General features: G+C 37.0%; 1 protein-coding gene and 1 non-coding gene across 2 annotated transcripts; one reads left to right on the forward strand and one right to left on the reverse strand.

The window, feature by feature from the left end:
* Positions 1–93: 93 nt before the first annotated feature.
* On the forward strand, positions 94–24792 carry ST13 (ST13 Hsp70 interacting protein). The gene is made up of 12 exons (XM_061124468.1): positions 94–495; positions 4480–4537; positions 5858–5933; positions 7974–8044; positions 11353–11419; positions 13840–13924; positions 14048–14158; positions 16622–16724; positions 19015–19131; positions 19985–20033; positions 22149–22282; positions 22806–24792. The coding sequence occupies exons 1-12, from the start codon at positions 386–388 to the stop codon at positions 22932–22934; spliced, it is 1110 nt and encodes a 369-aa protein (XP_060980451.1). The 5' UTR covers positions 94–385; the 3' UTR covers positions 22935–24792.
* On the reverse strand, positions 18174–18280 carry LOC133044125 (U6 spliceosomal RNA). The gene has a single exon (XR_009689868.1). It is a non-coding gene; the product is annotated as a U6 spliceosomal RNA (small nuclear RNA).
* Positions 24793–25154: the final 362 nt, after the last annotated feature.

A 25154-nucleotide genomic window follows, 5' to 3' on the forward strand; every position in this document is an offset into this window, starting at 1 on the left:
TATTCTATTCTAAATGACTCCCCGCAGAGGCTAACAGCTTCCGCCTCCTTGAAAGCACCGGATAGGAGGATGATCCCTCTAGAGGACCGGTTCTAGAGTTAATATAAGAATGAGTGTATGGAGAGGCAGGCAACAGCACGAACAGCCACGCTTCTAGAAGGTTCTGAGCAGTGCGCAGGGTAGCGGCAGAGGGAGTAGGAATGAACAGGCGAAGGACCCGGGGTCACGAGACCGTTGGGTGGGCGGAGCCAGCGGCCGGGGAGGTTCTAGTCTGTTCTGCCTCGCGGCAGCCGCCCCCTTTACGCGGTCACGCTGAAGTAGCGCCCGGGCCTGGAATCGGGCCGCCGCCTTCGCCGCGCCAGCCGCCTCCCGCCGCCGCTGGACTATGGACCCCCGCAAAGTGAGCGAGCTTCGAGCCTTCGTGAAAATGTGTAAGCAGGACCCGAGCGTTCTGCACACCGAGGAAATGCGCTTCCTGAGGGAGTGGGTGGAGAGGTGAGACCCGGGCCTGAGGACCGTTGAGGGGAGGGAAGAGGGACGGCCGGAGAGGGTGCTGGGCCCCGAGCTGCCGCGGGGCGGAGGAGCGTGGAGCTCGGTGGCGGGGCTCGCTCCTTGGAGGCCACCTCGAGGGGCTAATGGGGGATCGGGACGCTTAGATGGTTCAGAGGCACGGAAAGAAATGGCAGAGCTGGGTTCCCTGCACCCTGAGGTGGCCAGGGGTGTGTCTTCGTCGTAATACGGAGATGCAGAGTGTTGCGGGGACCTGGACACTGTAGACTTGAGGGGGAGGGGTGAGGGCGGCCAGACTGCTCTTTAGCGTGGAGTTGTTTTTCTTGCCGTCTCTGGTGTCCTGTTGAGGTCGCAGTAACACAAAGCAACTCTTATACGCACTATGCCCTTAAAAATTGGTGTGGTTAATAAGTTACGGTACAAGTGATAGCTGTATGTGATTACCTTTACAATTACTGCGATTCTAAGTGCGTAGAATTATTTTAGGAATCACTTCTTGTCCTTTGGTAGTGGCAGTTCCATCACTTCAAACATTGTAAGAAAAATGATTTTTTAAGAACCCGCTTGTTAACACGGTCTGTTCTTGTTATCTGTAACTCCAGAGTACGTCGCTACGAGCGTGAAATAAATTGAACAGGCATTGTGCCAGATGCTAGCTATGAAACAGTATGAGAACAATCTATTGAGTAATACAAATGAATAAATACAGAAACTCGTTTGATACTTAGAGGTTAGTATTCTGCGTTTTGGAGGGGAAGTTAAGGAAGAAAGGGAACCCTTCCCCGAGATGATTTTTTAAAATCGCTACCTCTGGTGAGGAATTTGAAAGAGATGACATACAAAATTGCTTCTCACGGTGATAAGTAGCGACAGTACAAAGAAACGAGACCCTTAAAAGGTACTACCCTAAACATTGATCTGTTTACTTCAGTAATATTTTTATAGGGAAAGATGCACCAACGATTAGCCAACATTTGAATGACTAGTTCTTCTAATGAGCTTGTTCTAACAAAGAGATTTAAGTTCAAATCCGTGAACGTTGTTTGTGGTGGGTTAGTCATTTTTTTTCTCTTTTAAGTTTCTCAGTCCTTGTTTACCCATACCAGTTTTCTCGTTATTATAGGATTTGTGCTCCTGATATTTATGTAAAATTCTGAGCACGCTTACAGTTAGTTGCTGTAGTAGCTTAGTAACAATTGTTAACAGTTAAGAATACTATTCTGCCAATTCTCCTTTTTGACAGGAAAAAAACCGTAAGAGATGCAGTTAGATTTTCAGGACTAGAAATTGAGATCTAGATTTTAGTAGTTTACTGCGTAATTTGATCCAAAAGTGTTACTTAAGATGTTTGTGTGCTTTCCTCTTATTATCCATTCTTTAGAGGAAAGAGCCTACAATTAGTCCAAGTTCTTAAAATTGCAGGAAAAGGGGACCTGTACTGCAGAAAGAACTATCTGACATCAAGAGTGAACCTTGTACCCAGTGGATACACTGTTCCACCTCTAGAGAGGTAGTGAGGACCCTGAAGGAAAGTTAAAATATCTGAGAACATTGTTGTAACTTAAGGCGGAGAGCTGGTTGCTATGTAAGATAATTCTGATTTAAGGTTTGAAAAATACTATCAGGTATTGTGTTTTTTTAAAAAACAAACAAACGGCCTTGTGTCTTATTTTAAAGTTTCCCATAGGTAATTCCAGTTTTTCTTTCTGGTTCTTTTTATAGTTTTCTTTTGGTAGACTGAATTGTTGGCTTAAGTGTGGAATGAAGGGTCTTGGCATGTGTACACACCTGATTCTGAACGTTTAAGTTGAGATACTAACCTACAAGCTTTTGTTATTTGTTTCCGTCTAAATTTAAACCTAAATGGTTGCTGTCTCTGAAGTGTTTTAATTCCTCTCTTTTCTGCCTTCATATCAGCCTCCTTAAAGCAGTCCAAGGTTATAGTAGATTGGGCTGAATGTAGAGACTTCAAGGTCTAAGAATATTCCTAAACCTAATGCTACTTTAGGTTTCCATTTCAGGTTTTCCTCTTCTCTGTACTAAATTAGTCATGGATACCAGGGCTTAGACAATCTGTTTGCTTATTTGCCATAATTTCTACCATTATTTATACCTTTAAACTTCATTTAGTTTTAAGAATTTATAAGTTTAATATACTGGACAAAGAGAAATATGAAGAAAAAAATTTTGGCTCAGTAGCTAGTGGGAATTGGGGAGGCTACATTCTTTCTCAGAAATATGTTTTGGAATATTTTTGTTTTTCTAGAGGGAGAAGTGTTTTCTGATGCTGTTTTCTCCTATTTGATAACTCGGTCTACATTCTATCTTGTAGGTGCTTTTTATCCTTTCACTTTATGGTAATTTAAGATAAAAGGGAGTATCTTTTATTCTGGTCTCCAGCACATGGACCGTTGTTCTTCAGCAAATATTCTTTGTCTTTTTAAAAAAAAAACACATTTATTTTATTGAAATACAGTTGCCTTACAACGTTTCAGGTGCATAGCAAGGTGATTCAGTTATACGTATACATACATTGAAAAATTATTTTCTATTATGTGTTAGTTGCTCAGTCGTGTCTGGCTCTTCATGACCTCATGGACTGTACCCTTCAGGCTCCTGTCCATGGGATTCTCCAGGCAAGAATACTGGAGTGGGTTGCCATTTCCTTTTCCAATAGTTCTCTGTGCTATATAGTAAACCTTTGTTTCAGCAAATATTTTAAATAAAGTGAACCGAATGCATTTGTACTGTCAGTGAATTTAGAATATAGCACCCAGTTTTTTGTACATGTGTGTCAGTAACTATAGCACAGAGTAGACTGAATGTTACCAAAGTAAGAGAACTATGACTGAAGTCTTCTGTGATCCCACATGAGAAGGTCTCTCACTAGTCCTTTGTAAACGCCTGTATTGGCAAAGTCCAATTTGCAATTTTGACAGGGAACTAGCTTGTTCTCAATCTTGGAAGCATAAAATGAAACTTCTGTACCTATAAATTGGTGTTACCTTCCAGTAGTTAACTAGAATTTGGAGTGTGAGAAATTCTGAATCTAGTTTATGAATAAAGCCTCTTGGGTTTTCCTCCCACGTTTTAAATTTTTTGGAAACTGTTTCTAGCTTGCAAACAGAATGCAAGTGTAGTATGAAGAACTTTTTTCCTGAACTGTTTCCAACACTGTGTCCCCAGCGCCATTTAGTGTGTGTGTTCTACAAACAAGGACTGTCCTTTGCAGTGCAGTCATCAGCTCAGGAAACTGATGCACTACTATTATCTAGTCTGCAGAATTACATGTTGCCCTTTGTTGGCATGTCTCTTTGTTCTGAAATAGTACTTCAGTCTCACTGATTTTCATGACCTTGGCAATTTTTAATACCATGAGCCAGTTGTTTTATAGAACTTAACCTCAATTTGGGTTTGTCTGATCTTTCCTTAGGGTTTGATTTTGTTTAATATATTTCTTGGCAGGACTGTTACCTCCCAAGGTTTTTTTTTTTTTTTAATTGAAGGCTAATTACTTTACAATATTGTAGTGGTTTTTGCCATACTCTCCCAAGGTTTTAACATGAATTAAACTGTTAGGACTGTGTGTGGATGTCACCCTAAATAGATTCCGGAATGCTGCATTTTGGAAACTTACTTAGTTTAAGAATTCTAATGTCTTCATTAAAATTTAACTGAAAAGAACTCATATTTGATTACTGTGTTCTTTGGAAAAGCTGTTTTAAAGAATTTTGTCCTGTTTTGTTCCCTTATCATTAAATCCCTTCACTCTGCTGAATTGCATGCTTAGGTGCTTTGGATTGTGTAATGATTTAGTGATTGGCACACGGGAGCCACTTTTCATTATCAGTATCAAAGATACTGAGTAATTGAAGATTCTTTTTGATAACTGTCACATTAAATAGAATGGGAAAGGTGCACATTTAATTTTAGTTTTCTAAATATATATTTTTTCTCATCTTCCTCAAGCATGGGGGGTAAAATACCACCTGCTGCTCATAAAACTAAATCGGAAGAAAATACCAAGGTAAGTTATGAATTTCATTTGTATGTTTAGTGATAAAGTACTATCAGGTTTCTTAGGAATGTTTTTCACCTGCTGCCCTCAAATTACCACCCCTGATTTCTCCAAGAAATCATTTGGAAATAAGATCTTGGTAAAATTTCTATTTTGCGGTCAAATCTCTGTAATCTGATTTGACACTTAGAATGTGGGGTTGAATATTCACTGTGTTGTAAAATAAGTGAGAATAAATGCTGGATGCATGTTATATGCATGAACTGTAAGTGGTAAGCTCTGTAATTGTAAGCATTTGTAGTCGTCATCTTTTGGGGTGGCGGAGGGCAATGCGCCATGTCTTGCTGGATCTTACTTCCCCACTGAGGATCAAACCCGGACCCACTGCAGTGAATCCTAACCTTTGGGCCTCTGGGGAATTCCCATTCATAATTATCATCATTTTTTTAGCATGTAGTATAGTATTTTTGTAGGTACTTTATTAATATTTGGAAAGTAAATGAAAAAACAGCCCAGATTTGTTGCACTCTATGTTTTCTGCCTACTACCTGAGGGGTATTTCTGAGTGTGATTCAGGGTGTTGTTTTAGCATATTTGCCAAAAAGGCGTGTACAGTAGGGAGGTTGCTGGGGGGAGGTTGCTGGAAGCTAAAGTTTAGAGATGAAGGTTGGGGAAGAATGCTCTCTTCAGAATTCATTTTTCTCTTATTTTGTGCCTCTATGTCTAGAAGGTTTTCTCCCCCCTCAGAATTTTCTCGTTAGCTGTCTTAAATTGATAAGAAAATTTGCCGTTTTATTTAACATTATCTTTGAACGGTGAAATGAGAGAAGTTAAGTAAAAGCTCCAGAAATAGTTAATTCTTTTTTTAGATGAGTCATTTGTCAGAGTTTGGTAGATTCTGAGCCCTAGATAGGCTATTTTGCCATATGATAAATATGTATGAAGACAAAATTGTGTTTAATATGTATCTCTGCTAAAACTTTTATTTTGCAAAAGTAGTAATGTGTTTGATTATGGGGAGTTGTGGACTATAGTGCCTGTTAAGGCATAATATATGATATATCCAGTTTATTAGCTTCCTAAAAATCTTAACATTTTTTAAAATTCTAAAACTCATTGTCTAAATGGTTTGGATAAGGGAGTGGACCTATACTTACTTAAAAGAGCAATAAAAATAGAAAACTAAAAGTAGTTTACCAAAACACAAGAAAGAACATTAACAATTGAAATGTATGTGAATAGTGTATACATAAATCTGTATAAATTAATAAAATATATATTTGGTGTGTTATTAAATGCTGATAGCATTGTTTGCCTTCCCTTTGCTAGGAAGAAAAAACAGATAGTAAGAAGGCGGAGGAAAACATAAAGACAGACGAACCATCAAGTGAGGAAAGTGATCTAGGTGAGGAGATGATAGTTAGTATGTATTTGATAATATAATATGATCGCTATAACATGATCCCGTGTTGATTTTTTTACTAGATTGACTAATCAGTGCTAATAGTAGTATAACATGAACTACATATGAAACTTAAAATTTTCTAGTAGCCACATTTTAAAAATTAAAAACAGTTGAAATTAATTCACATGATGGATTTAGACTAATAAGTAAAATGTTAGCATTTCAACATGTGATCAGATTGGAAAAATTATTAATGAGCTGTTTTTCCATTTTTCATACTAGTCTTCAAATTCAGAGTATTTAAGTATTTATAGCATATCTCAATGCAGATGTTACATTTTTGTTGGAAATACTTGATCAGTATTCAGACTTCATGAAATTTGTTAAAAAAACTTTTTTTTGTAAAAAAAAAATTTTTTGTAGAAAAAGTTGGGTCATATACCCAGGTTTTTCTAGATATGTGTAAAAGTTTTCAAATAACTGAATCAAGTACCAAAAAATTGTTTTCCTTTAGTATCTGCATCTGTGTTAGTAATATTGGTTCAGTTTAGAAGAATTGATGTGTCATGGGCCTGGGGTTTTATTTGGTTTTATTTTTTCAGACTGCAAACTGACAAATTTCTTCATAAATTTGGAGGTCTTTGGAGACTATAAATATATACCCTAGTTATTAATTGGATCGTCTCTTAATTCGTAGAACCTATCTAAAAGCTAAAAAAAAATAACTTAAAATTTTTTAAATTTCGAATTGGTTCTTGATCTTTGGTGTGTTGGAAAGGGCTTGTTGTTTGTGGGCTTAATCAGATCTTTTACTTACTGTAAAATATTTTTTAGTCTTACAGTTTTATGAAAATTACCATGACTATAATAATTTTTTTAAAACTAAACATTTTGTGCATGAATTAAGCTGGTTTACAATTAGACAAAGTTAGTGGTTCAGCAGGTAAAGAATCCGCCTACAGTGAAGAAGATGAGAGTTCAGTCCCTGGGTCGGGAAGACCCCCCTGGAGGAGGAAATGGCAACCCACTCCAGTATTCTTGACTGGAGAATTCCATGGACAGAGGAGCCTGGTGGGCTATAGTCCATGGGGTTGCAAAGAGTCAGACACAACTGAGTGCACACACAGAGGCTCAGTTCCTGTTAAAAATTAAAAATCTTCTTGTTGAATGTGAATTCTGATTTCAGGTAGCTAATTTTAATTTCATTCTTTTTTGACCATTTAGAGGAAACTGCTTTTATCAAATTCACTTTGCTAAATATGGTTCCTAATACTGTATCAGTAGTATGTGCTGGGCTAAGTCACTTCAGTTGTGTCTGACTCTTTGTGACTGTAGCCCTCCAGGTTCCTCTGTCCATGGGATTCTCCAGGCAAGAATACTGCCATGGATTGCCATGCCCTTCTCTAGGGGGTCTTTCTGACCAAGAGATTGAACCCAAATCTCTTTTGTCTCCTGCATTGGCAGGCGGGCTCTTTACCACAAGTGCCATCTGGGAAGCCCCGTCAGTAGTATACCTTTAGTTTAAAATTTATCCGTGCTGTTTTCAAAAACAGAAAATGGTAAAGTTAAATATTCTACCATGATTTACAACAGAGTTTCATAGTAACTTGTGCTATCTGCATAAAATTAAAGAAAAAAACAAAAAGCATAGTGTATTGGTGTGTAGAACAGAGTATTTGCATTGAATCGGTTTGTTGACATTGACTAAATCAGTGGTGTGTCTGTGTGTAATACATTCTAGGAATAGTGACTGCTCTTGGCAGGGTACTTACTACAATGTGATAACATACGTTACATTATGTGCCTATTAAAATGAAATGTAATCTTACCAAAACAATAGGATTGTGTTTTACAAGGAAATATTTTAGTTATTGGTTTATATAAAACTAACAAAGTAAAATATTTAAGTTAACCTAGAGTAAAATGTTCAGTTCATCAGTTACACAAGCCAAGGTTAATTAGTTTTTAATAGCTTCCTGTGGCCAGTGGCTACTATATTGGATAGCACAGGTCTTATTGTCATTTTCTTAACTTTGACAGAAATTGACAATGAAGGTGTGATTGAACCAGACACTGATGCACCTCAAGAAATGGGAGATGAAAATGTAGAGGTAAGGTCAATGGTTTATTTTCTATTTGCTGTCAGGAATGTGAAAGTTTACCTGTTGCAGTTATCTTATGATGTGTTTCTCCTAGGAAAAGGGCGTGTTAACTCTTACTCTGACTTAAGGCATCAAGGAAAGCATTTATTACTTAAAATATTTGGGAAAACTCCCTTTATTTTTAATCATACTCTAACAAAATGCTTATTTTCTGTTAACCTATTTCAGTTTTGCATCTGGTTGAACTGTTCTTGAAACTATAGAGTTCACCTAACATTTATTTCTACAAATGGGATTGCCTGTTAATGGGATATCTAGTACCAGTTGTTTTCTAAAATGATTTTGTCCCAACACACTATATTACTCTTAAGGTGGTGAAAATTGATTCTTGGGAGGTGGGTCCTTGAAAGAAACCTTTAGGTGTTAGAATGGTTAGTGGTATTCCAAAGATCATAACACATTAACATGTATGGAGTATATCTGCACAATTAAAATAGAGGGGGTGAGAAATAAGGGGAAAATGCGTAATAAGCTCTTTTGGGGGTTGATAATGAAATGGAGCTTGAGAAACAGTGTAATATACAAATCATAGCTTAAAAGATTGGTCCAGGCCCTCATCACTACTTAATATTGTCATAATTCATCATTGCCATACTTACTGTGTAAAATGGTGGTGTTTATCTCAGTGTGTCTAGATTTATAATACTTTGTATTTATCCTACTTGGGATTTACTAGGCATCTTAACTAGGGTGGTTAACTTTTTTTTTTTAAGCTCTGGAGTATTTTCAGCTAGTATCTCTTTCAAACATGGCTTCTTTCCCATTCTCTCTACTATCATTCAGGAGCCATGGTTAGATACACATTAGACCTTTTCATCATTAAGTTCCATCTCTTTAACACTGATGAATTATGTATGCTTTCTTTATCTAATCAGCTGTTGCATCAGAGTTGGAATTTGAATGCTTGTTTTTCATTTTGATATTTTCGCTTTGATTTTTTTTTTTAAAGATGACTTGGTTATTTATAAGTGTCTTGCTCCTTACTCATTTTCAGATCTTGCCTTAATAGTCTTAAAACACATTAAATTCTTTTATCAGTTTGTCTTCCTGGTCTTATTCTCCTGTTATTTTTCCTGACTCTTGCTCATTGAGGTACTTTGTTTATTGTAGTTTGAGAGAGAGAGAGACTGTGTGTGTCTGTGTGTGTGTTTTGTGGAAAGTTTTTGAGGCCTAAATAGAAGATGAGTTTCTCCAGAGAGGGATATGTTTGCTTCCATCAACACTCTGATTTGGTGCTACTAACTCAAGGGCCACTTTAAATTTTCATGGTTTTTTCCTTGCATGTTTAACTACACAAGTAATGTGACTGTGGTTATGAATTTTCAGTGGAGATTTCTTTTTTTTTTTTCCAGTGGAGATTTCTTTCTCTTCTCACTACACAGCCCGCCCTCTTTGCACAGGTTTATTTTTGGAATAGGCGTTTGGGCTTCCCGATTGGTATTGGAGGCTGAGTAGGCAGGATACATTTGTGTCACTGAATCTAGACTTCGTTTCATGTGTCCTGCAGTATCCTCAAAACCAGAATTGTAAGGTCGCCAGGTTTGACACCTTCCACAGTGTTGAAAGCAGATGGAGTGCCTGGCATCTGGCGGAATTTCAGGTCTTCATTTAATCTTGTTCTTTGAGGATTTCTACATTCTTAGGTCATAGATGGCTTTTGAATGGTGTGTTTTAGACTTGTTCAAAGTATCGTGTGTACCATATTGCTATAAACTGAAGTCCTCTTTTTGCAGATTATCCTGGCTCTGTAGGATGTCTTAACTATCTGGCAAGTGTGTTTTCCTTTGTTCTTTTTAAAAGGATTTTTTAGTTTGTCCAAAACTTGTATGAATTTTTGTTGAAATCGCTTTGAATTTACTGAGTAACTTAGGGCTAGATTGATGTAGTCAATAGATTTTTTATAAGCATAGTGTTTTATCTGTGTCCTTTAACAGAATTGTCTCTCTCGCCCCTTCCCCTCCCTTGAAAGTCTTGTGTGCTCTTAGAATGGTATCCTCTTCTATTGTATTTTATAATTGACTTTTACAGATGTGGAAGAACTCTGGGTTTATTTTTTTATTTTTTGCAGGGGGGTTATTTTTTATGTAGCTTTTGTATCTGAGAACTTCATTGAATTGTCATAGCAAATCTAATAACTTGTCAGTTCTATTAGGTTTTCTAGGTATAAAGACAGCTTGGTATTTTCCTTCCAGTTTTTAAATCTGTCAAATCATTTTCTTAATGATTTAGCCAGCATATTTTATAGTGATGGTGATAGAGTGGATTTTTGTTTGTTAAAGAAATTGCTTCTTGTAGGACATTTGCTATGTTTTTGTCATTAATAATCTTTATAGTGTCAACATCTTCTACAGTGTCTGTTCTGTCTAGTATAGGTGCTCAAGGATGGTTATTGGACCAAAAGAATGAGACATTTTTGTTGTGAAGATTCAAGCCTCTTAGGAATTAACTTTTTCACTTGTGAGGAGACTGGGTTTTAGTACAGGCATGCCTCCAAGCTATTGTGAGTTAGGTTTCAGACCCCTACGATAAAGTGAGTCAAACAAATTTTTTTTGTGCAAATAAGTTATGTTGACACTATAGTCCGTTAGGTGTGGCATAGCATTATGTCTTTAAAAATGTGCACACCTTAAAAAAAATGCACACCTTAATTTAAAAGTACTTTATTGCTTAAAAAAATTGGCCATCTGAGGCTTCAGCAAGTCATAGTAGTAACATCACAGATCACCATAGCAAATACAATACTGAAAAATTTGAAATATGAGAAGAACTGCCAAAATGTGACACAAAGACACAAAGTAAGCAAGTGCTGTTGGAAAAATATCTCCTGTAGACTCCTAGGGTTGCCAAAAACCCTCAGTTTGTAAAAGGTGCAGTGTTTTTTTGCAGAGTACAATTTAAAAAAAGCTATGCCTATACTTGTGAATAGGTAGAAAAGATTTGAAAAAACTAGGGTGGGAAAAACCTGCTCTGATCGGGATGGAGGGAAGCAAAAATCATGTCTAGGGCAGAGTATAGGGAGTGAAATTTATTGTTTAGTATGAAAGATTAAAACGTATCCTGAAAAAAGAAAAATAAATGTATCCTGTACGGTTTCTTACTAATTATTTATCATAATTATCCTCTTTATTCCCTGAAGACCAGAGATGGATGAATGAAAATGGGAGTTGTGATTACTACACCCCTAAGAAAATCCAAATTGTTTCCTGTTTCTCTTTGCTTTTCTACTAATTCTGAGTTGATCTTCAATTTCCCCCTAGATAACTGAGGAGATGATGGATCAGGCAAATGATAAAAAAGTGGCTGCCATTGATGCCCTAAATGATGGTGAGTGTTATTTTTTTTCTCTTTGCTATGTTTTTGTAGTAGTCTGAATATTTTCTTCTCTCATTTTCTGCTACAGTAACTGTTAATAATGGGAAAGTGAAAGGGAATTTAAATTTTTTGAGTATATTGTGCTGGAGAAGAAAGTGTCCTGTTTTCCACTCAGCTCTTTCCCATTGACAGAGAGGCTGAAATGAGCACTCAAGTATCATTATCTTGCCTCAGACTGTGGACAGATCCTGATGGTCACTCCAAGACTGTGCTTTCCTGACTATAGTTAGGTGTTTTTCCCCTGACAAGAGACTTTTAAAAGGTGGATGACTTCACCCCAAAGGGTATTAGATCAGTGAGCCTCAACTTTTTACATAGTAAAACTCTTGACAAATACTGTCCATTGACAATAACAGTCGTCTTCTAGTCTCTGCATGTTAGAACCGCTTCAGAAAATCCTGTCAGAATGGGAGAGTGCTGATAGTATTAAGTATATTGTTTAATTACTTAAAATTTATAAGAACAAATTATTTATTAACTGGGTACTAAGCAGGACCCCTTCATAACTGTGGTGTAGTGTCACAGTGGCATTGCTGAATAGATGCTGTTGTATAATGCTGTTGTGCATTTGGACTTCATCCATCAACTTAGAAGATGACTAAAGTTTTATTTTAAAATGGTTTCCACGCCATCAGGGAAGGCCCTAGAATGAGTTCAGTATTTACTGTTAGTCAGGTTCCTTTATGTTTATACTATTGCAGTTACCTTAATAGGTTGTCTACCTGAAATGTCTCTATGGCTTTCTGTTCATTGTTCCTAGGTTATTCTTACTTAGAACTTGTTTTTATTGTTACACACTCCTTTGCTTGTAACCTGCAATTAACTTTTGCATACATTTTGAAGATCATTATAGCATTAGACCTGCTAGAGTCAGATCCCATATTTGCTGTCCCAGCCTTGTTCTCTTTTTGAATATTAATCTTCCATTCTCACTTTCCTTCAGTGTTCCTTTACTTGTGCTTTACTGCTTCTGTATAAAGATCTTCTTCGCCTATTTCAGCTTTTAATTTGTACCCAGCAGTTCATCCCAGCCACTTCTCTTCCTGACCGTTCCTTTTCCACACTAATCTTTTCTTAATTGCCCTGTCCCAGAGCATTCCTGTTTACCTAGCAGAATGAGGAGTGGTTAGATTCTAGATATATTTTAAAAGTAGAGACAGAGGGGTTTTGGTTTCAGATTGTGCAGTCAAGAATAACTGCAAGATTTGGGGCTTAAGGGTAGATCAGGAGTTTCCAAACTGCAACCTCATGTTTTTATAGAGTTGGTGGAACAGAGCCACACCCATTTATGTTTTGTTGGTGGCTGCTTTCCCACTAAAACTGCAGAGCTGAATAGTTACGATTGTTAAAGTCTGCAAGGCCTGAAATAATTATTAAATGGTCCTTTCTAGAAAATGTTGCTGACCTCTAAACTAGACTGAACGGAGGAGCCATTTAGTTTATAAAGTCAAAATCTTTGTCTCTAATATATTTACTTGTGTTATCCTATTATATATATAAAAAGTGTTTAGTTGAGAATGTAGGGTAGGGGAATAGATTTGGAGATGGGGTAGGAATTAAAGAGTTTCATTTGAACATGGTAGATGTGAATTGCTTGTTAGACATCAAAATCTAACTTCTAATAGACATCTGTAGGAGTAACTGATAAGACAGAACATTTTTCTGCGTTTTTATGAGTTCTGTTAAGGTCCTTAACGCTTTAGTTAACTGGGTAAATATTTTTCATAGTGAATTGTGGCATTTACTTTAAAACTGTTTGTTTTGTCTTACTAGTTTCCTGTGTATTATGTTTATTTATTAACTGACTTTACTGAAGGTACTAATAAACAAAAGAAGCCAACTATGAGAATGGGATACTGAAAATGAATTTAAAATACGGGTATGGTCTCTCATCAGTTCTAGTCCACCCCCACCCCCCTTTTTTTTGGCTTGTGAATGTCTCTGTTGTGTATAGTTTATTGGTCTCTGATATATTTAGTTTTTATTTTTAATTTCTGTATCAGCCTCATGAATGTAGTGAGGGTACTTTTTCCTTTATAAGTTTAATTTTATCCTTTTAATGGATAAAAGAAAATTAATGGAATAAAATTGCCTTAGCCTTTGATTTTGTCTTAATTTAAAAAGTCAATAAGTCCTACCAAGAGTGTGGTATTCTGAAATTTTTAAGGGGGGTTGTGTTCCCCAAATTATCTCTGTCTTGGGTGACTTACAGTATAGGTATAGTAAAGATTTGCTTTGAAGAGCCACTTTTGTGTATTAATTTAGAAACTAGTCTTCTACTGGACTAAAAGGGGAATGTGAAAGGCTAATAAGAGAGATAAACCGTTAATATTTCTTATCCACTATTTCTCAATAAACTTGTTTCACTTTAGGTGAACTACAGAAAGCCATTGACTTGTTCACAGATGCCATCAAGCTAAATCCTCGTTTGGCTATTCTGTATGCCAAGAGAGCCAGGTGAGAAATCTAAATAAAAGAGCTAATTTCTGCTTATTTGTTTAGATAGAATTGCTTCTGTGGTAATCCTAAAGATGTTATTGTTTGAAATGAATACTTTTTAATACCAAACTTATTTTTTAGTGTCTTCATCAAATTACAGAAGCCAAATGCTGCCATCCGAGACTGTGACAGAGCTATTGAAATAAATCCTGATTCGGCTCAGCCATACAAGTGGCGAGGGAAAGCACACAGGTAAATAATGGAACCTAGTTATTTTCAGAGCTCTTTAAATTTAAATCTGGTATGTTAATATACCTTTTTTTTTTTATTATTAAAAAAAGAGCCTAATGTGATACATGCTCAGTATGTAAAACTGAGAGACTCTATGTCATACGGAACAAGTAAGAAAATAAGAATTCTTTTCACTTCTTTTCCATTCAGTGAATATCAGTGTTAACATCTTTGGCCACATGTAGCCAAGAATTTTTCTCAAAGTTATCTCTAAGAAAAGAGAATAACTTTATCAGTGTCTTATAAACTTTCTCTTATTTTCAGACTTCATTATTGTAGCTTAACATTAAACAACCAGTATATTATGGAAAAAAGAATACAGTAACTTGAAACTTCATTTCAATTACTGCTTGGGAACATGAACTATCAGATAAGGGGGGAAATAAATGAATTTCACCCAGATTAGTAATCAGACCTGAAAGCAAAGTTTAATATATGGATAAATCTTTGTGGTTTGGGGTGAAATGTCCTGTGCTGTTTACATCTTACTGGATTGGAAAAGTTCTGTGCTTCAAGGGCGGATGCAGATAGAGGTGAATATGCTTGGGACCTATTGTATTAGGTGACTCAGTAAAGTAGCTCTAATGATTATGAAGACAGTGTTAAAGATGCAGGTAAAAGATTGGAAAATTGTTATTAATGCTGTCTGGGTATATGAATGGTCATGCATTGCTGTGGATTGTCTTGAAGACCACATTTGTCTTTGAGCATTGCTTTGTCTTCTGGTACAAGAACTCATTCTGTACTTTGACTTGGAATAAACCATTTCTCCAAGGAATCATGGTTTGTTTTAGTGGGACTGTTTTGTGGAAAACTGAAGTTTGGCCACTAGGTATGTTTATTGTTTCCAGGATATCATCACTGTCATTTCAGTTAACTTAAAAAAATAATGGTCTTGGGGTGAAAAGTTTAAAAATTTTGAGTTTATGCTGATATTTTCGATTAAAATTCAGCATTAAATATTTTCCCTTTTGTATTTTTTGACTAGTCTCCTAGAATCATGCCTTAAAAAATAATACACCCTCTAAGTAAAGTGTTGTTGTGGGTTTTTTTTGTGTGTGTTTTTTGGTAGTTTTTTCTTATCCTTAGAATACATTTCACGTAAGATATAGTCAAAATACTATTTTAAAAATTACTTGCAAAAAAAAATTACTTGCATAAATTTTTCCTGCATGGTTAATGTTGTCAATGTGATAAACAAGTAGCCTCTTTTTTATTTCTGTTTGTGTTCAGGGTTAGGGCTTGCTTTATTTCTGTCCTTTCTTTTCTGAGTATGTGAAATATTTGCATGTTTAAAGAGTCAAAACTGAGTTAATAGGTATACCCGGAGAAGTCTCATTTCCATTGCTATCCTCTCTATTGAGGTTTTACTTACCTTCACCAAACTTTAGTTTCTTATTCATCCTCTCTTTTCTAAACAAAATGTGTACACATGTATTGTTTCCTATCTCATATAGAAAGTAGCATGTTAAATACACATCATGTTTACTGTTTTTTTGTTTGTTTGTTTTTGGGGGTCAAGGGCCTCATGTTCACCACAGATGGGAGGCCAGTTGGGGAGAAGGTGCCAGGTGGCACAGCCACCGTATACAGCATGCCATACTGGTCCACTGTCAGACCAGTGATGGCCTCGGCTCCATTGCCCCCAGGCTGACTGGCTCCTGCCTGGCTCTGCCTGGCCACCACAACCCTTCGGGACCATTCAGAGGCATCACTGGAGGGTGTGTGGTTAGTTGAGCAGCTGGTGGTTCTCCCCATATCCTTGTTGGTCACGGGGAGGTCTCTTTTTTTGGTGGAAGGCATGCCTGACTCCTCTCATGAACAGGTTTCATACTGCTTTGTGGTGTTCCTGGATCCTGGAAAGGGTCGGCTTACTCCTTGGGGTATCAGAAGGGGCTTCTTTGTGACTGCCCTGCACCCCTCTGTGCTGTTGGCTGGAGCGCCCACATCTGAGCTTCCAGTGGTGCTTCTGAGCAGCTGTAATAAGAAGCAGTGTCCTCCCCACTGGCTTGGGAGCTGGCCCATCTTACAGTGCTTCCTGGCTGCTCCTCCTGATTCCGGAGCCACTGTGACAGGGACTGCTGCCATCCCTAGCCCTAGAGCCACCCCACACACCTTAACTCTGTTTTTGATGGTTGAAAGTTGTGGCTCTACATAATTTATTAAAATATATCCTGAATTAAAAAATTTTTAAGTTTTTAAGCTTTTTTTAGTAAAACAGCTTCCCAGTTACCATAGAGGAAATAAAACTCGTACTAAATTTTTATAGAGTGGAATGTAGTAATTAAATTAGTTCATGAAAATTTGTAGTTCATTATCTAACTTAAACCTGTTCTCTTACAGTCCTTTTTTATAAGAAAGACACTGTGCTACATAAATGAATATGGATAAAGGCCTCCAAAAATTACTTTAAATCTGTTTCAGACTTCTGGGCCATTGGGAAGAAGCTGCCCATGATCTTGCCCTTGCCTGTAAGCTGGATTATGATGAAGATGCTAGTGCAATGCTGAAGGAAGTTCAACCAAGGGTATGTTAAAGGAAGGGAAAGGCATTACAGTGATACTCCTGGGCTTAACCCTTGGCAGTAAATTTACTGTGGATACAAGGAAACAACCATTGGAAGTTATAATCTGTAATCACTTAAATTTGTATTGAATTCAGGAAATCTCATTGAGTTTTCATGCTTTAATTTCTCATGCAGTGTTTTGCATCAAGTTCTGTTTGCAGGCCTGCAAAGTTATAACCAGAAAGTTAGAAATGGTAAAGGGGGCATCAACTTTATAGCAAAGGAGAAAACAGAAAATCTAGAAAATGTGACCCAAGATTGAGTCTGGTCTGTCTGTATTTCTGTCTAAAATTGTTAAATAACTTAATGCATCTACATGGCAAATCTTTCCTTTTGTGTGAAATTCCACTCCGAAGAATTTACTCTCAAAGGCTTTAAGATAGTGGAAGTTTCATTAAATTTAATCTGTCAGATGATTTGATTTTCTTTCTTTTTGTAACAGGGCTAAATCAACAAGGTTGTTGAGTGAAATATTCTAGAACACAAAGTTCTTAAATATGAAGAAGCTAAAGTAACAGTTATTCAACTGTTGAATCTTATATTTCTATTCTATGAATAAATACTAGATTCCAAGTATTTGACATGTACTGTGTACTAGTGCCTGGTACATCTTGATTCTTATAGTTAAAACTAACATGCTTCTCTTCCTTGCCCCCTCATTTGATTGATGAGGAAAACTTAAGTATAATTAAACTGTGGGAAATAACTGCTATGTGTTCCCAGTCTCTGCCGTCCCATGGCAGGTATTGGGCAAGAACTTTCATGCAATTTGACATCTGTTTATCATCTCTGCACTAGTAATTGTTTGAATTTTTTTTTCATTTATTTTTATTAGTTGGAGGCTAATTACTTTACAGTATTGTAGTGATTTTTGCCATACATTGACATGAATCAGCCATGGATCCATGTGTGTTCCCCATCCTGATCCCCCCTCCCACCTCCCTCCTCATCCCATCCCTCTGGGTCTTCCCAGTGCACCAGCCCTGAGCACTGGCATCTCATGCATCCAACCTGGGCTGGTGATCTGTTTCACCCTTGATAGTATACTTGTTTCAATGCTATTCTCTCAGAACATCCCACCCTTGCCTTCTCCCACAGAGTCCCAAAGTCTGTTCTGTACATCTGTGTCTCTCTTTCTGTTTTGCTTATAGAGTTATCGTTACCATCTTTTAAAATTCCATATATATGCGTTAGTATACTGTATTGATCTTTATCTTTCTGGCTTACTTCACTCTGTATAATGGGCTCCAGTTTCATCCATCTCATTAGAACTGGTTCAAATGAATTCTTTTTAATGGCTGAGTAATATTCCATTGTGTATATGTACCATAGCTTCCTTATCCATTCATATGCTGATGGGCATCTGGGTTGTTTCCATGTCCTGGCAATTATAAACAGTGCTGTGATGAAAAAAATATGGAACGCTTCACGAATTTGCGTGTCATCCTTGCGCAGGGGCCATGCTAATCTTCTCTGTATCGTTCCAGTTTTAGTATATGTGCTGCCGAAGCGAGCACATTTGAAATTTTTAACACTCCTCTAACTTCAAATCCCAGCCTCTTTTCTCTGGGTCACAGTTGACTTGTTAAAGCCTGTGCTGTGCTTAGTCACTCAGTCGTGTCCGACTCAAAATTTTAAGACCCTGTGGACTGTAGCCCGCCAGTCTCCTCCCTCCATGTGAATTCTCCAGGCAAGAATACTGGAGTGGGTTGCCATGTCCTCCAGGGAATCTTCCTAGCCCAGGATTTGAACCCAGGTCTCCCGCATTGCAGGCAGATTCTTTACTGTCTGAGCCACCAGGGAAGCCCAAGAATACTGGAGTAGGTAGCCTGTCCCTTCTCCAGGGGATCTTCCTGATCCAGGAATCGAGCTGGGGTCTCCTACGTTGCAGGCAGATTCTTTCCCAGCTGAGCTGCCAGGGAAGCCCACTCACCTCATCATTGAGGTTCTAAGGCTCTCTGCTTGGTCCTGGCAGCTCTAAGAAGATCTGCTGCCTGCATGTGAACTGTAGCTGCCCAAACGTGGCTGCCTCTTCACACCCCTTAATGGTGGCCTCATTAACCCCAAATTTATCCGCTGTCTGCTTGTGCCTCAGTTAGGTCTTTTTCTGTAAGGTTAACCTAACTAATTTTTCAGAACTGTGTGTTAGTTTAATCTTTCCCCAAAGAAAATAATTCTTTAACAAAACCATTGATTGGTGTTGACTTTATTCCGTTTTCAGAGAAGACATTTTTCTGTGACTCTTTCCTAGGCCCAGAAAATTGCTGAACATCGGAGAAAGTATGAGCGAAAACGTGAAGAGCGTGAGATCAAAGAAAGAATAGAAAGGGTTAAGAAGGCTCGGGAAGAACATGAGAGAGCCCAGAGGGTAAGATTTCTGTACCTAAACCATTAAAGAGAAATATAGTAGATTAGACTTCTTTGGAGATCATTCTAATTCCTGGCTCTTTTAAAATAAAAAGAGCTGGCTTCAGTTCTGTAGGATAGTGATACTACTTAAAAGGAGGTTCTCCTTCCCTTCATTGCTTAGTCTTCAAGTTCTTAAGTGAGTTTTTGTAGCACCAATTCATATCCTTGTTTGTGTTTTCCTACAATCAAGACTTCTTCCTGGCCAGGTAATTAATTTAAAACTTGGCAGTATTATTTGCTTTGTTTAGAATGCATGCCCTGATATTTTAAGTTTTATGATTCCTTCTGTTTTAGTAGTGAATTCATAGCTATTTAAAATTGACTTGTTACTTTTTAGTTTTAGTTCCCAAAATACTACTTCAAATCATCTCCAAAAGTTATGCTAAGTCGCATCAGTCATTTCCGACTCTCTGAGGCCCTGTGGACTACTGTAGCCTGCCAGGCTCCTCTGTCCGTAGGATTCTCCAGCCAAGAATACTGGAATGGGTAGCCATGTCCTCCTCCAGGGAATCTTCCTGACCCAGAGTTTGAACCTGCTCTTATATCTCCTGCATTGGCAGGCGGGTTCTTTACTACTAGCTCCCACCTGGGAAGCCCACCAAAAATAATCCTTCCTCGTTGAGAATCCAATTGAAAATTGGTTTTTTGAGGGATGGGTTGTTATCTTTAGCCCAGTATTGCCTCTTGAAACTTGTCCTTCTTGTACCTCCTCTAGCTAGTTTATTTTACAGTTTTTTCATGGTTTGTATGGATAAGGTAGACATGGACAGCAGACTTCTTACTATGTAATTTATTTCCTTTTCATATTAAAGGAGGAAGAAGCCAGAAGACAATCAGGATCTCAGTATGGCTCTTTTCCAGGTATTTTGAAAGAAAGATTAAAACTCCTAATATTGTAGATAATTGGGGATTATTCTCATTTTGGGGCTCAGGTGTGTATATTGTATTTAGTACCATTAGTCACTGGGAAAGTTTCATTCTTCGTAAAATTTTTTTATTGAAAATACAGTATATTATTTTCCTACAAGCCTTGAATAGTAGCAGTGAAAGTGTTAGTCACTCAGTGGTGTCCAACTCTTTGAGACCCCATGGACTGAAGCCTGCCAGGCTCCTTCTGTTCATAGAATTCTCCAGGCAAGAATACTGGAGTGGGTTGCCATTCCCTTCTCAAGGGGATCTTCCCGACCCAGGGATCAAACCTGGGTCTCCTGCATTGCAGGCAGGTTCTTTACCTTCTTTAGTGTCTGAGCCACCAGCAGAGGCCTCTGCAATACAGGTAGAAGAGCTGTTAAAAAGGTACTCAGTATATTTTGGGGTACTTTTCTGAATTGAGGCAGTGTGAAGTTTATGTAAAGATGAAGAGTTTTTGGTTTTTTTTGAGTTTGTCATTGTAATGGGGAATCAGCAGCTTCAAAGTAACTAGCTTTCTTGTGAAGGGTTATAGAGGCAGCTATGCACCACTTCTCTACTTAGAATTTACGTGATCAGAGGCTAGGGAATGTAGCTGCTGTTGTGAAAGGTCATGTGCTGGCAACTAAAAAAGGGGGTGGGGATGACTTGGAGAAAAAGCAAGAAAATAAATTTTAGCTCATGGCTTATTTTTGTTTATAAGTTAATACCTCATATCAGGTTCCTTGTTTTAGAAAATGACCACTAATGTGGACTAGCACTTGAGATAATTTTTTGGGCTTTATTAGATAGATTTGACAAGCAGACTGGCTCACTGTTGTTGCCTTGGGTCAGTAATTTTGTGGAGACTAGTTTTAAAAAGTCACAGCAGCATAAGAAGCTAGAAGTTGTTCTCATGTCTCCTTATCTGATTAGGTCTCCTTATCTGTGATTGTTAGTTATTTATGGGCATGGTTGAATTGTTGAGACAGATGGAAATCACTCTGTTGTATATATTTCTTCTTTATAGTAGCTTTACTTGTAATGACCATTGATCCATAGAATATGTTAATGTTACCTGTATTTCTCTTTAGGATGTCCCTGTATCATTATAGTGTTAATTATGATTTTTAGAATATCTCCAGTGAATGTAATGGTTTATGGTAGTGAAAAATTGAGTAGAAAAATTTGAGTTTATAATCTAAAAATATACTAGAAGAATTAGATTGGTTTTTGTTAGAACTTTTTTTTCACTTTCAGAAATTTTGATGCAATTTGGGTGAAGATTAAAAAATCCATAGGCTTTTTTTTTTTTCCTTTAATTTTGGCCACATTGTGTGGCTTAAAGGATCTCCGTTCCCTGACCAGGGATTGAACTCAGGCCACGGCAGTGAAAACATCAAATCCTAGCTCACCAGGGAACTTTCAAAAATCCACAACTTTTTATAACATGTATTTAGGGTAGTTCTTGAAGGAATAACTGCTTAGAAGAATATCATTTTTAAGAAGAAAAAAGCACGAATTAACTTTAAATTGAAACATGAATAATATTAAAGACTGAGAAGATACAAGATGACTTCTTATACTTTTTAATTTTATTTCTTCTTTTTTTAAAAATACTTAATTGGAGGATGATTGCTTTACAATATTGTATCAGTTTCTGCCATATATCAACATTGGTGTGTATTCTGTCGCTCAGTCATGTCCGACTCTTTGCAACCTCATGGACTATAGCCCACCAGGCTCTTCTGTCCATCAGATTTCCCAGGCGAATACTGGAGTGGGTTGCCATTTCCTTCTCCAATATCAACATTAGACTTTTTAATTTTATAATTCCAAGGGGCTGTTAGCTTTCCCTCTAGTTTTGTTATTAGGGAAAAATTATTTACAGCCTAATTTTTAAAGAGAAAATTTGATGTTAAAAATTATGTCTTGTAGCATCCAGTTTGAATGTTCAGACTATTTGGTGTTCAGCAGCACCCTTGTTCTTTGTGCATGCACATGTGTTTTATCGAAGAAAATAGTATACTCTCAGACTACTTGGGAATATGGTCGGTGTCTATACAGATCTCTCATTTATTCTTGCAGGAGGCTTTCCTGGGGGAATGCCTGGTAATTTTCCTGGAGGAATGCCTGGAATGGGAGGGGGAATGCCTGGAATGCCAGGAATGCCTGGGCTCAATGAAATTCTTAGTGATCCAGAGGTCCTTGCAGCCATGCAGGTAAGACTTGGAAAAACAAAGCTAAACTTTATATCATTAAGGCATTTCTTTCATAATTCTATGTGGAAACATATTAAGGTTACTCTGATAGCCATATTTTACCGAGCTGAATTTACCCAGTAGCTTATTATGCAGTCGTGACGTTCATTTTCTTTTTTTCAGAATGAGTAGTTCAAGTTTTTAAAAAGCAGTCTATAGGGAATACTCTGCAACAGTTGGTAATTATATCCAGTTGTCCTTTTCTTTATATCAAAATTGTATAACTTTAATTGTCTTGAGTGACATAGTCGAGTTTGACTTTGAAATGCGCATTAATAATATTTATACTTCAGGGGCTTGTCCAAACCTGAGTTGATTTAGCCATGAGGAAGATTGGAGGATGTTTGCTTTCAATGTTGTATCAGTTTCTGCCATATATCATAACTGTAGGTCTAAGAGATAGGATTTAGGATAATAAAATTGATGACCCGTAGAATATTTTTTTAATACTAAAATATGTATATACATATACCTTTCTTTGCAGGATCCAGAAGTTATGGTGGCCTTCCAGGATGTGGCCCAGAACCCAGCAAATATGTCAAAATATCAGAGCAACCCAAAGGTTATGAATCTCATCAGTAAATTGTCGGCCAAATTTGGAGGTCAAGCATAATGCCCTTCTGACATAAAGCCCTGCTGGAGGAAAAGCAACTTAGATCACCTAATGGATGTTGCAATAATACAAACCAGTGTACCTCTGACCTTCTCATGAAGAAAGCTGGGGTGCTTTGAAGATAATCCCTACCCCATTGCCCCAGATGCAGCTGAAAACATTTTACAGCGGTTTGCCATTAGGGTATTCATTCAGATAATGTTTTCCTACTAGAAATTTAAAACTTTAAGCAATTTTTAAACCTTAAAAATATTTAAAATTGAAAAGGTATATTAACCCCTACATTTTTCTTTACTAATGATTTTGATTTTTTCCTTTGAATTAATTAGGCAAGTAAGATACATCAGTGTGGAAGATTTGTTGTTCCAAGTTTGAAATAAAGATTTGTTAGTGGGAGGCAAATACAGCATTTAAATAGATAAAGTTTGAATTGGACATATGGTTACTGAGGCATTTTGATTTGTCTTTTTAATTGCTTTGTTATTTTATCTTAAATGATTTGCTTCTGTAACTCTTGGGACCACCAGTATTGCAGTAGGACCTGGGGAGGGACTGGAAGTACTTGGCAGGGCAGCAGCCATCTTACTATATTTTATATCACATGTCCCCTTGTGCACATGCAGTTAAATCTTACACTGTGGTGAAGGGATGGTTTTTATAATGCTGCAGTAAAATTGGATTGCTTAGCTCTGTTCTTGTCTGATACCTAAAATAAATGTTTCATATTTCCACATAGGGGAAATAAGGGAATGTTTTCCTTTCTGTATTTCTGTGTATAAAAATGTCCTTTTCACATCAAAAAAATGCCCAATTCTTTGCTTTTTCTGCTCATTTTCACAGTTTTTTCCTCCTACTCTTCTTGGGCTAAAGATGGTCCCTTTTTACTAACACCACTGCTATCATCATTCATAGCATAATTGTGCAGGCATATTTAATGCTGGGTTTAATATTTAATACAACAGTGACTATGTAGGGTAATACCCATAATAGCTGCAGTTTCTTACTTGGCGAAGAGATTTCATATTTAAGTGTTAGATTTTCTCTTTGGTGAAATCGTAACATATCAAAGGACCTTGGAAGAACGGATTCCCTTTGATGTTTGGTCTCCTACTTAGCAAATACCTATTGCAGTTTGAGTTTATCTTGTAGTATTAATCTTTGGAGAAGTTTGAATTAATTGATACACAAGGAGGGAAACTTGACTTCCTAATCACTAAAGAATTAATGAGATTCATGGTGATTCTTCATTGTGGAGTTGTCAGCATTGTGCAAGATTCATTGTTGTTTTTAAATACTGCAACTCTCTTTACTCCCCTTCCCTCTCCTCCAAGGATAAAGAAAATGATTTTCTGTTGTATATCCAATTCTTAGATTAAATGAGACTTAAGTCCAAGCACTGTAACAGGAATTGCTAGCTTTCTGCTTACTATCTTTCAATTTAAAGTATTAGTGTTTAACAGAAATTTCAAGGGATGAGACCTCCTGTGCTTTGCTTATTTGAGGAATCAGTGGTATGAGCAGTGAAGTAAATTCCGTGGAACACATTTCTGAAATCATAAGTTAATTCAAGTTCTCACCCTTTGCTGTATACAAGCAAATAGAAATGCATCAGTGAAGTGAGAAAAAATGCTGATTGAGCATGCGTTTTAAACCCTTTTGAAATACTCAGCGTATAAACCTGAATTTGAGCTTGCTGATGTTCTTTTTGTTAATGTGTGTTCTCCATTCTCAAAATTTCCAATGTGTGCTGTGAGTACCTCAGGACCAGCTACTGCTGGATTTTTTATTTGATTTACACATTATCTAAGTATGTTCTAACATAAGTGGGTAAAAGTAAAATTGTTTTTCTGAAAATGTATCCTGTGCTTTTAGATTTCTAATATAAAGTACATACTTCATTTCATTAGGAATTCAACATCATAACATCATTTCTAAAACAGAAATGTCCTTTTCTTGTGCCAATGATGCTATAAAAAGGAAAAGTAAAGGAATTTTTTTCTGCTCAAAAATACATAGTTACTGGATATTTCTAACTACATTAAAAATAAAGTATGGCTTCAAACTGAATGTTGCCTGTTCCCACCACTGTCACTCCCCTTTTTTTCAGCACATGTCCTATATTTTTTATGTGTCTGTCACTCATCCTAAGATATTTTCTAAGTACAGTATACTTTAGATTATACAATGTTGTTAAGAAGGACCCCTAAAAATGTATTCTCT

This window comes from Dama dama, chromosome 22 (assembly GCF_033118175.1).
Source record: "Dama dama isolate Ldn47 chromosome 22, ASM3311817v1, whole genome shotgun sequence".
In the NCBI taxonomy this organism is placed as follows: domain Eukaryota; kingdom Metazoa; phylum Chordata; class Mammalia; order Artiodactyla; family Cervidae; genus Dama; species Dama dama.

Excerpts from the sequence above, each read along its gene's own strand:
- ST13 (XM_061124468.1), top strand. The coding sequence starts at position 386 with ATGGACCCCCGCAAAGTGAGCGAGCTTCGAGCCTTCGTGAAAATGTGT. Across the intron at positions 16,725-19,014 it reads TGAAGGAAGTTCAACCAAGG|GCCCAGAAAATTGCTGAACA; the intron begins GTATGTTAAAGG and ends ACTCTTTCCTAG. Across the intron at positions 22,283-22,805 it reads AGGTCCTTGCAGCCATGCAG|GATCCAGAAGTTATGGTGGC; the intron begins GTAAGACTTGGA and ends CTTTCTTTGCAG.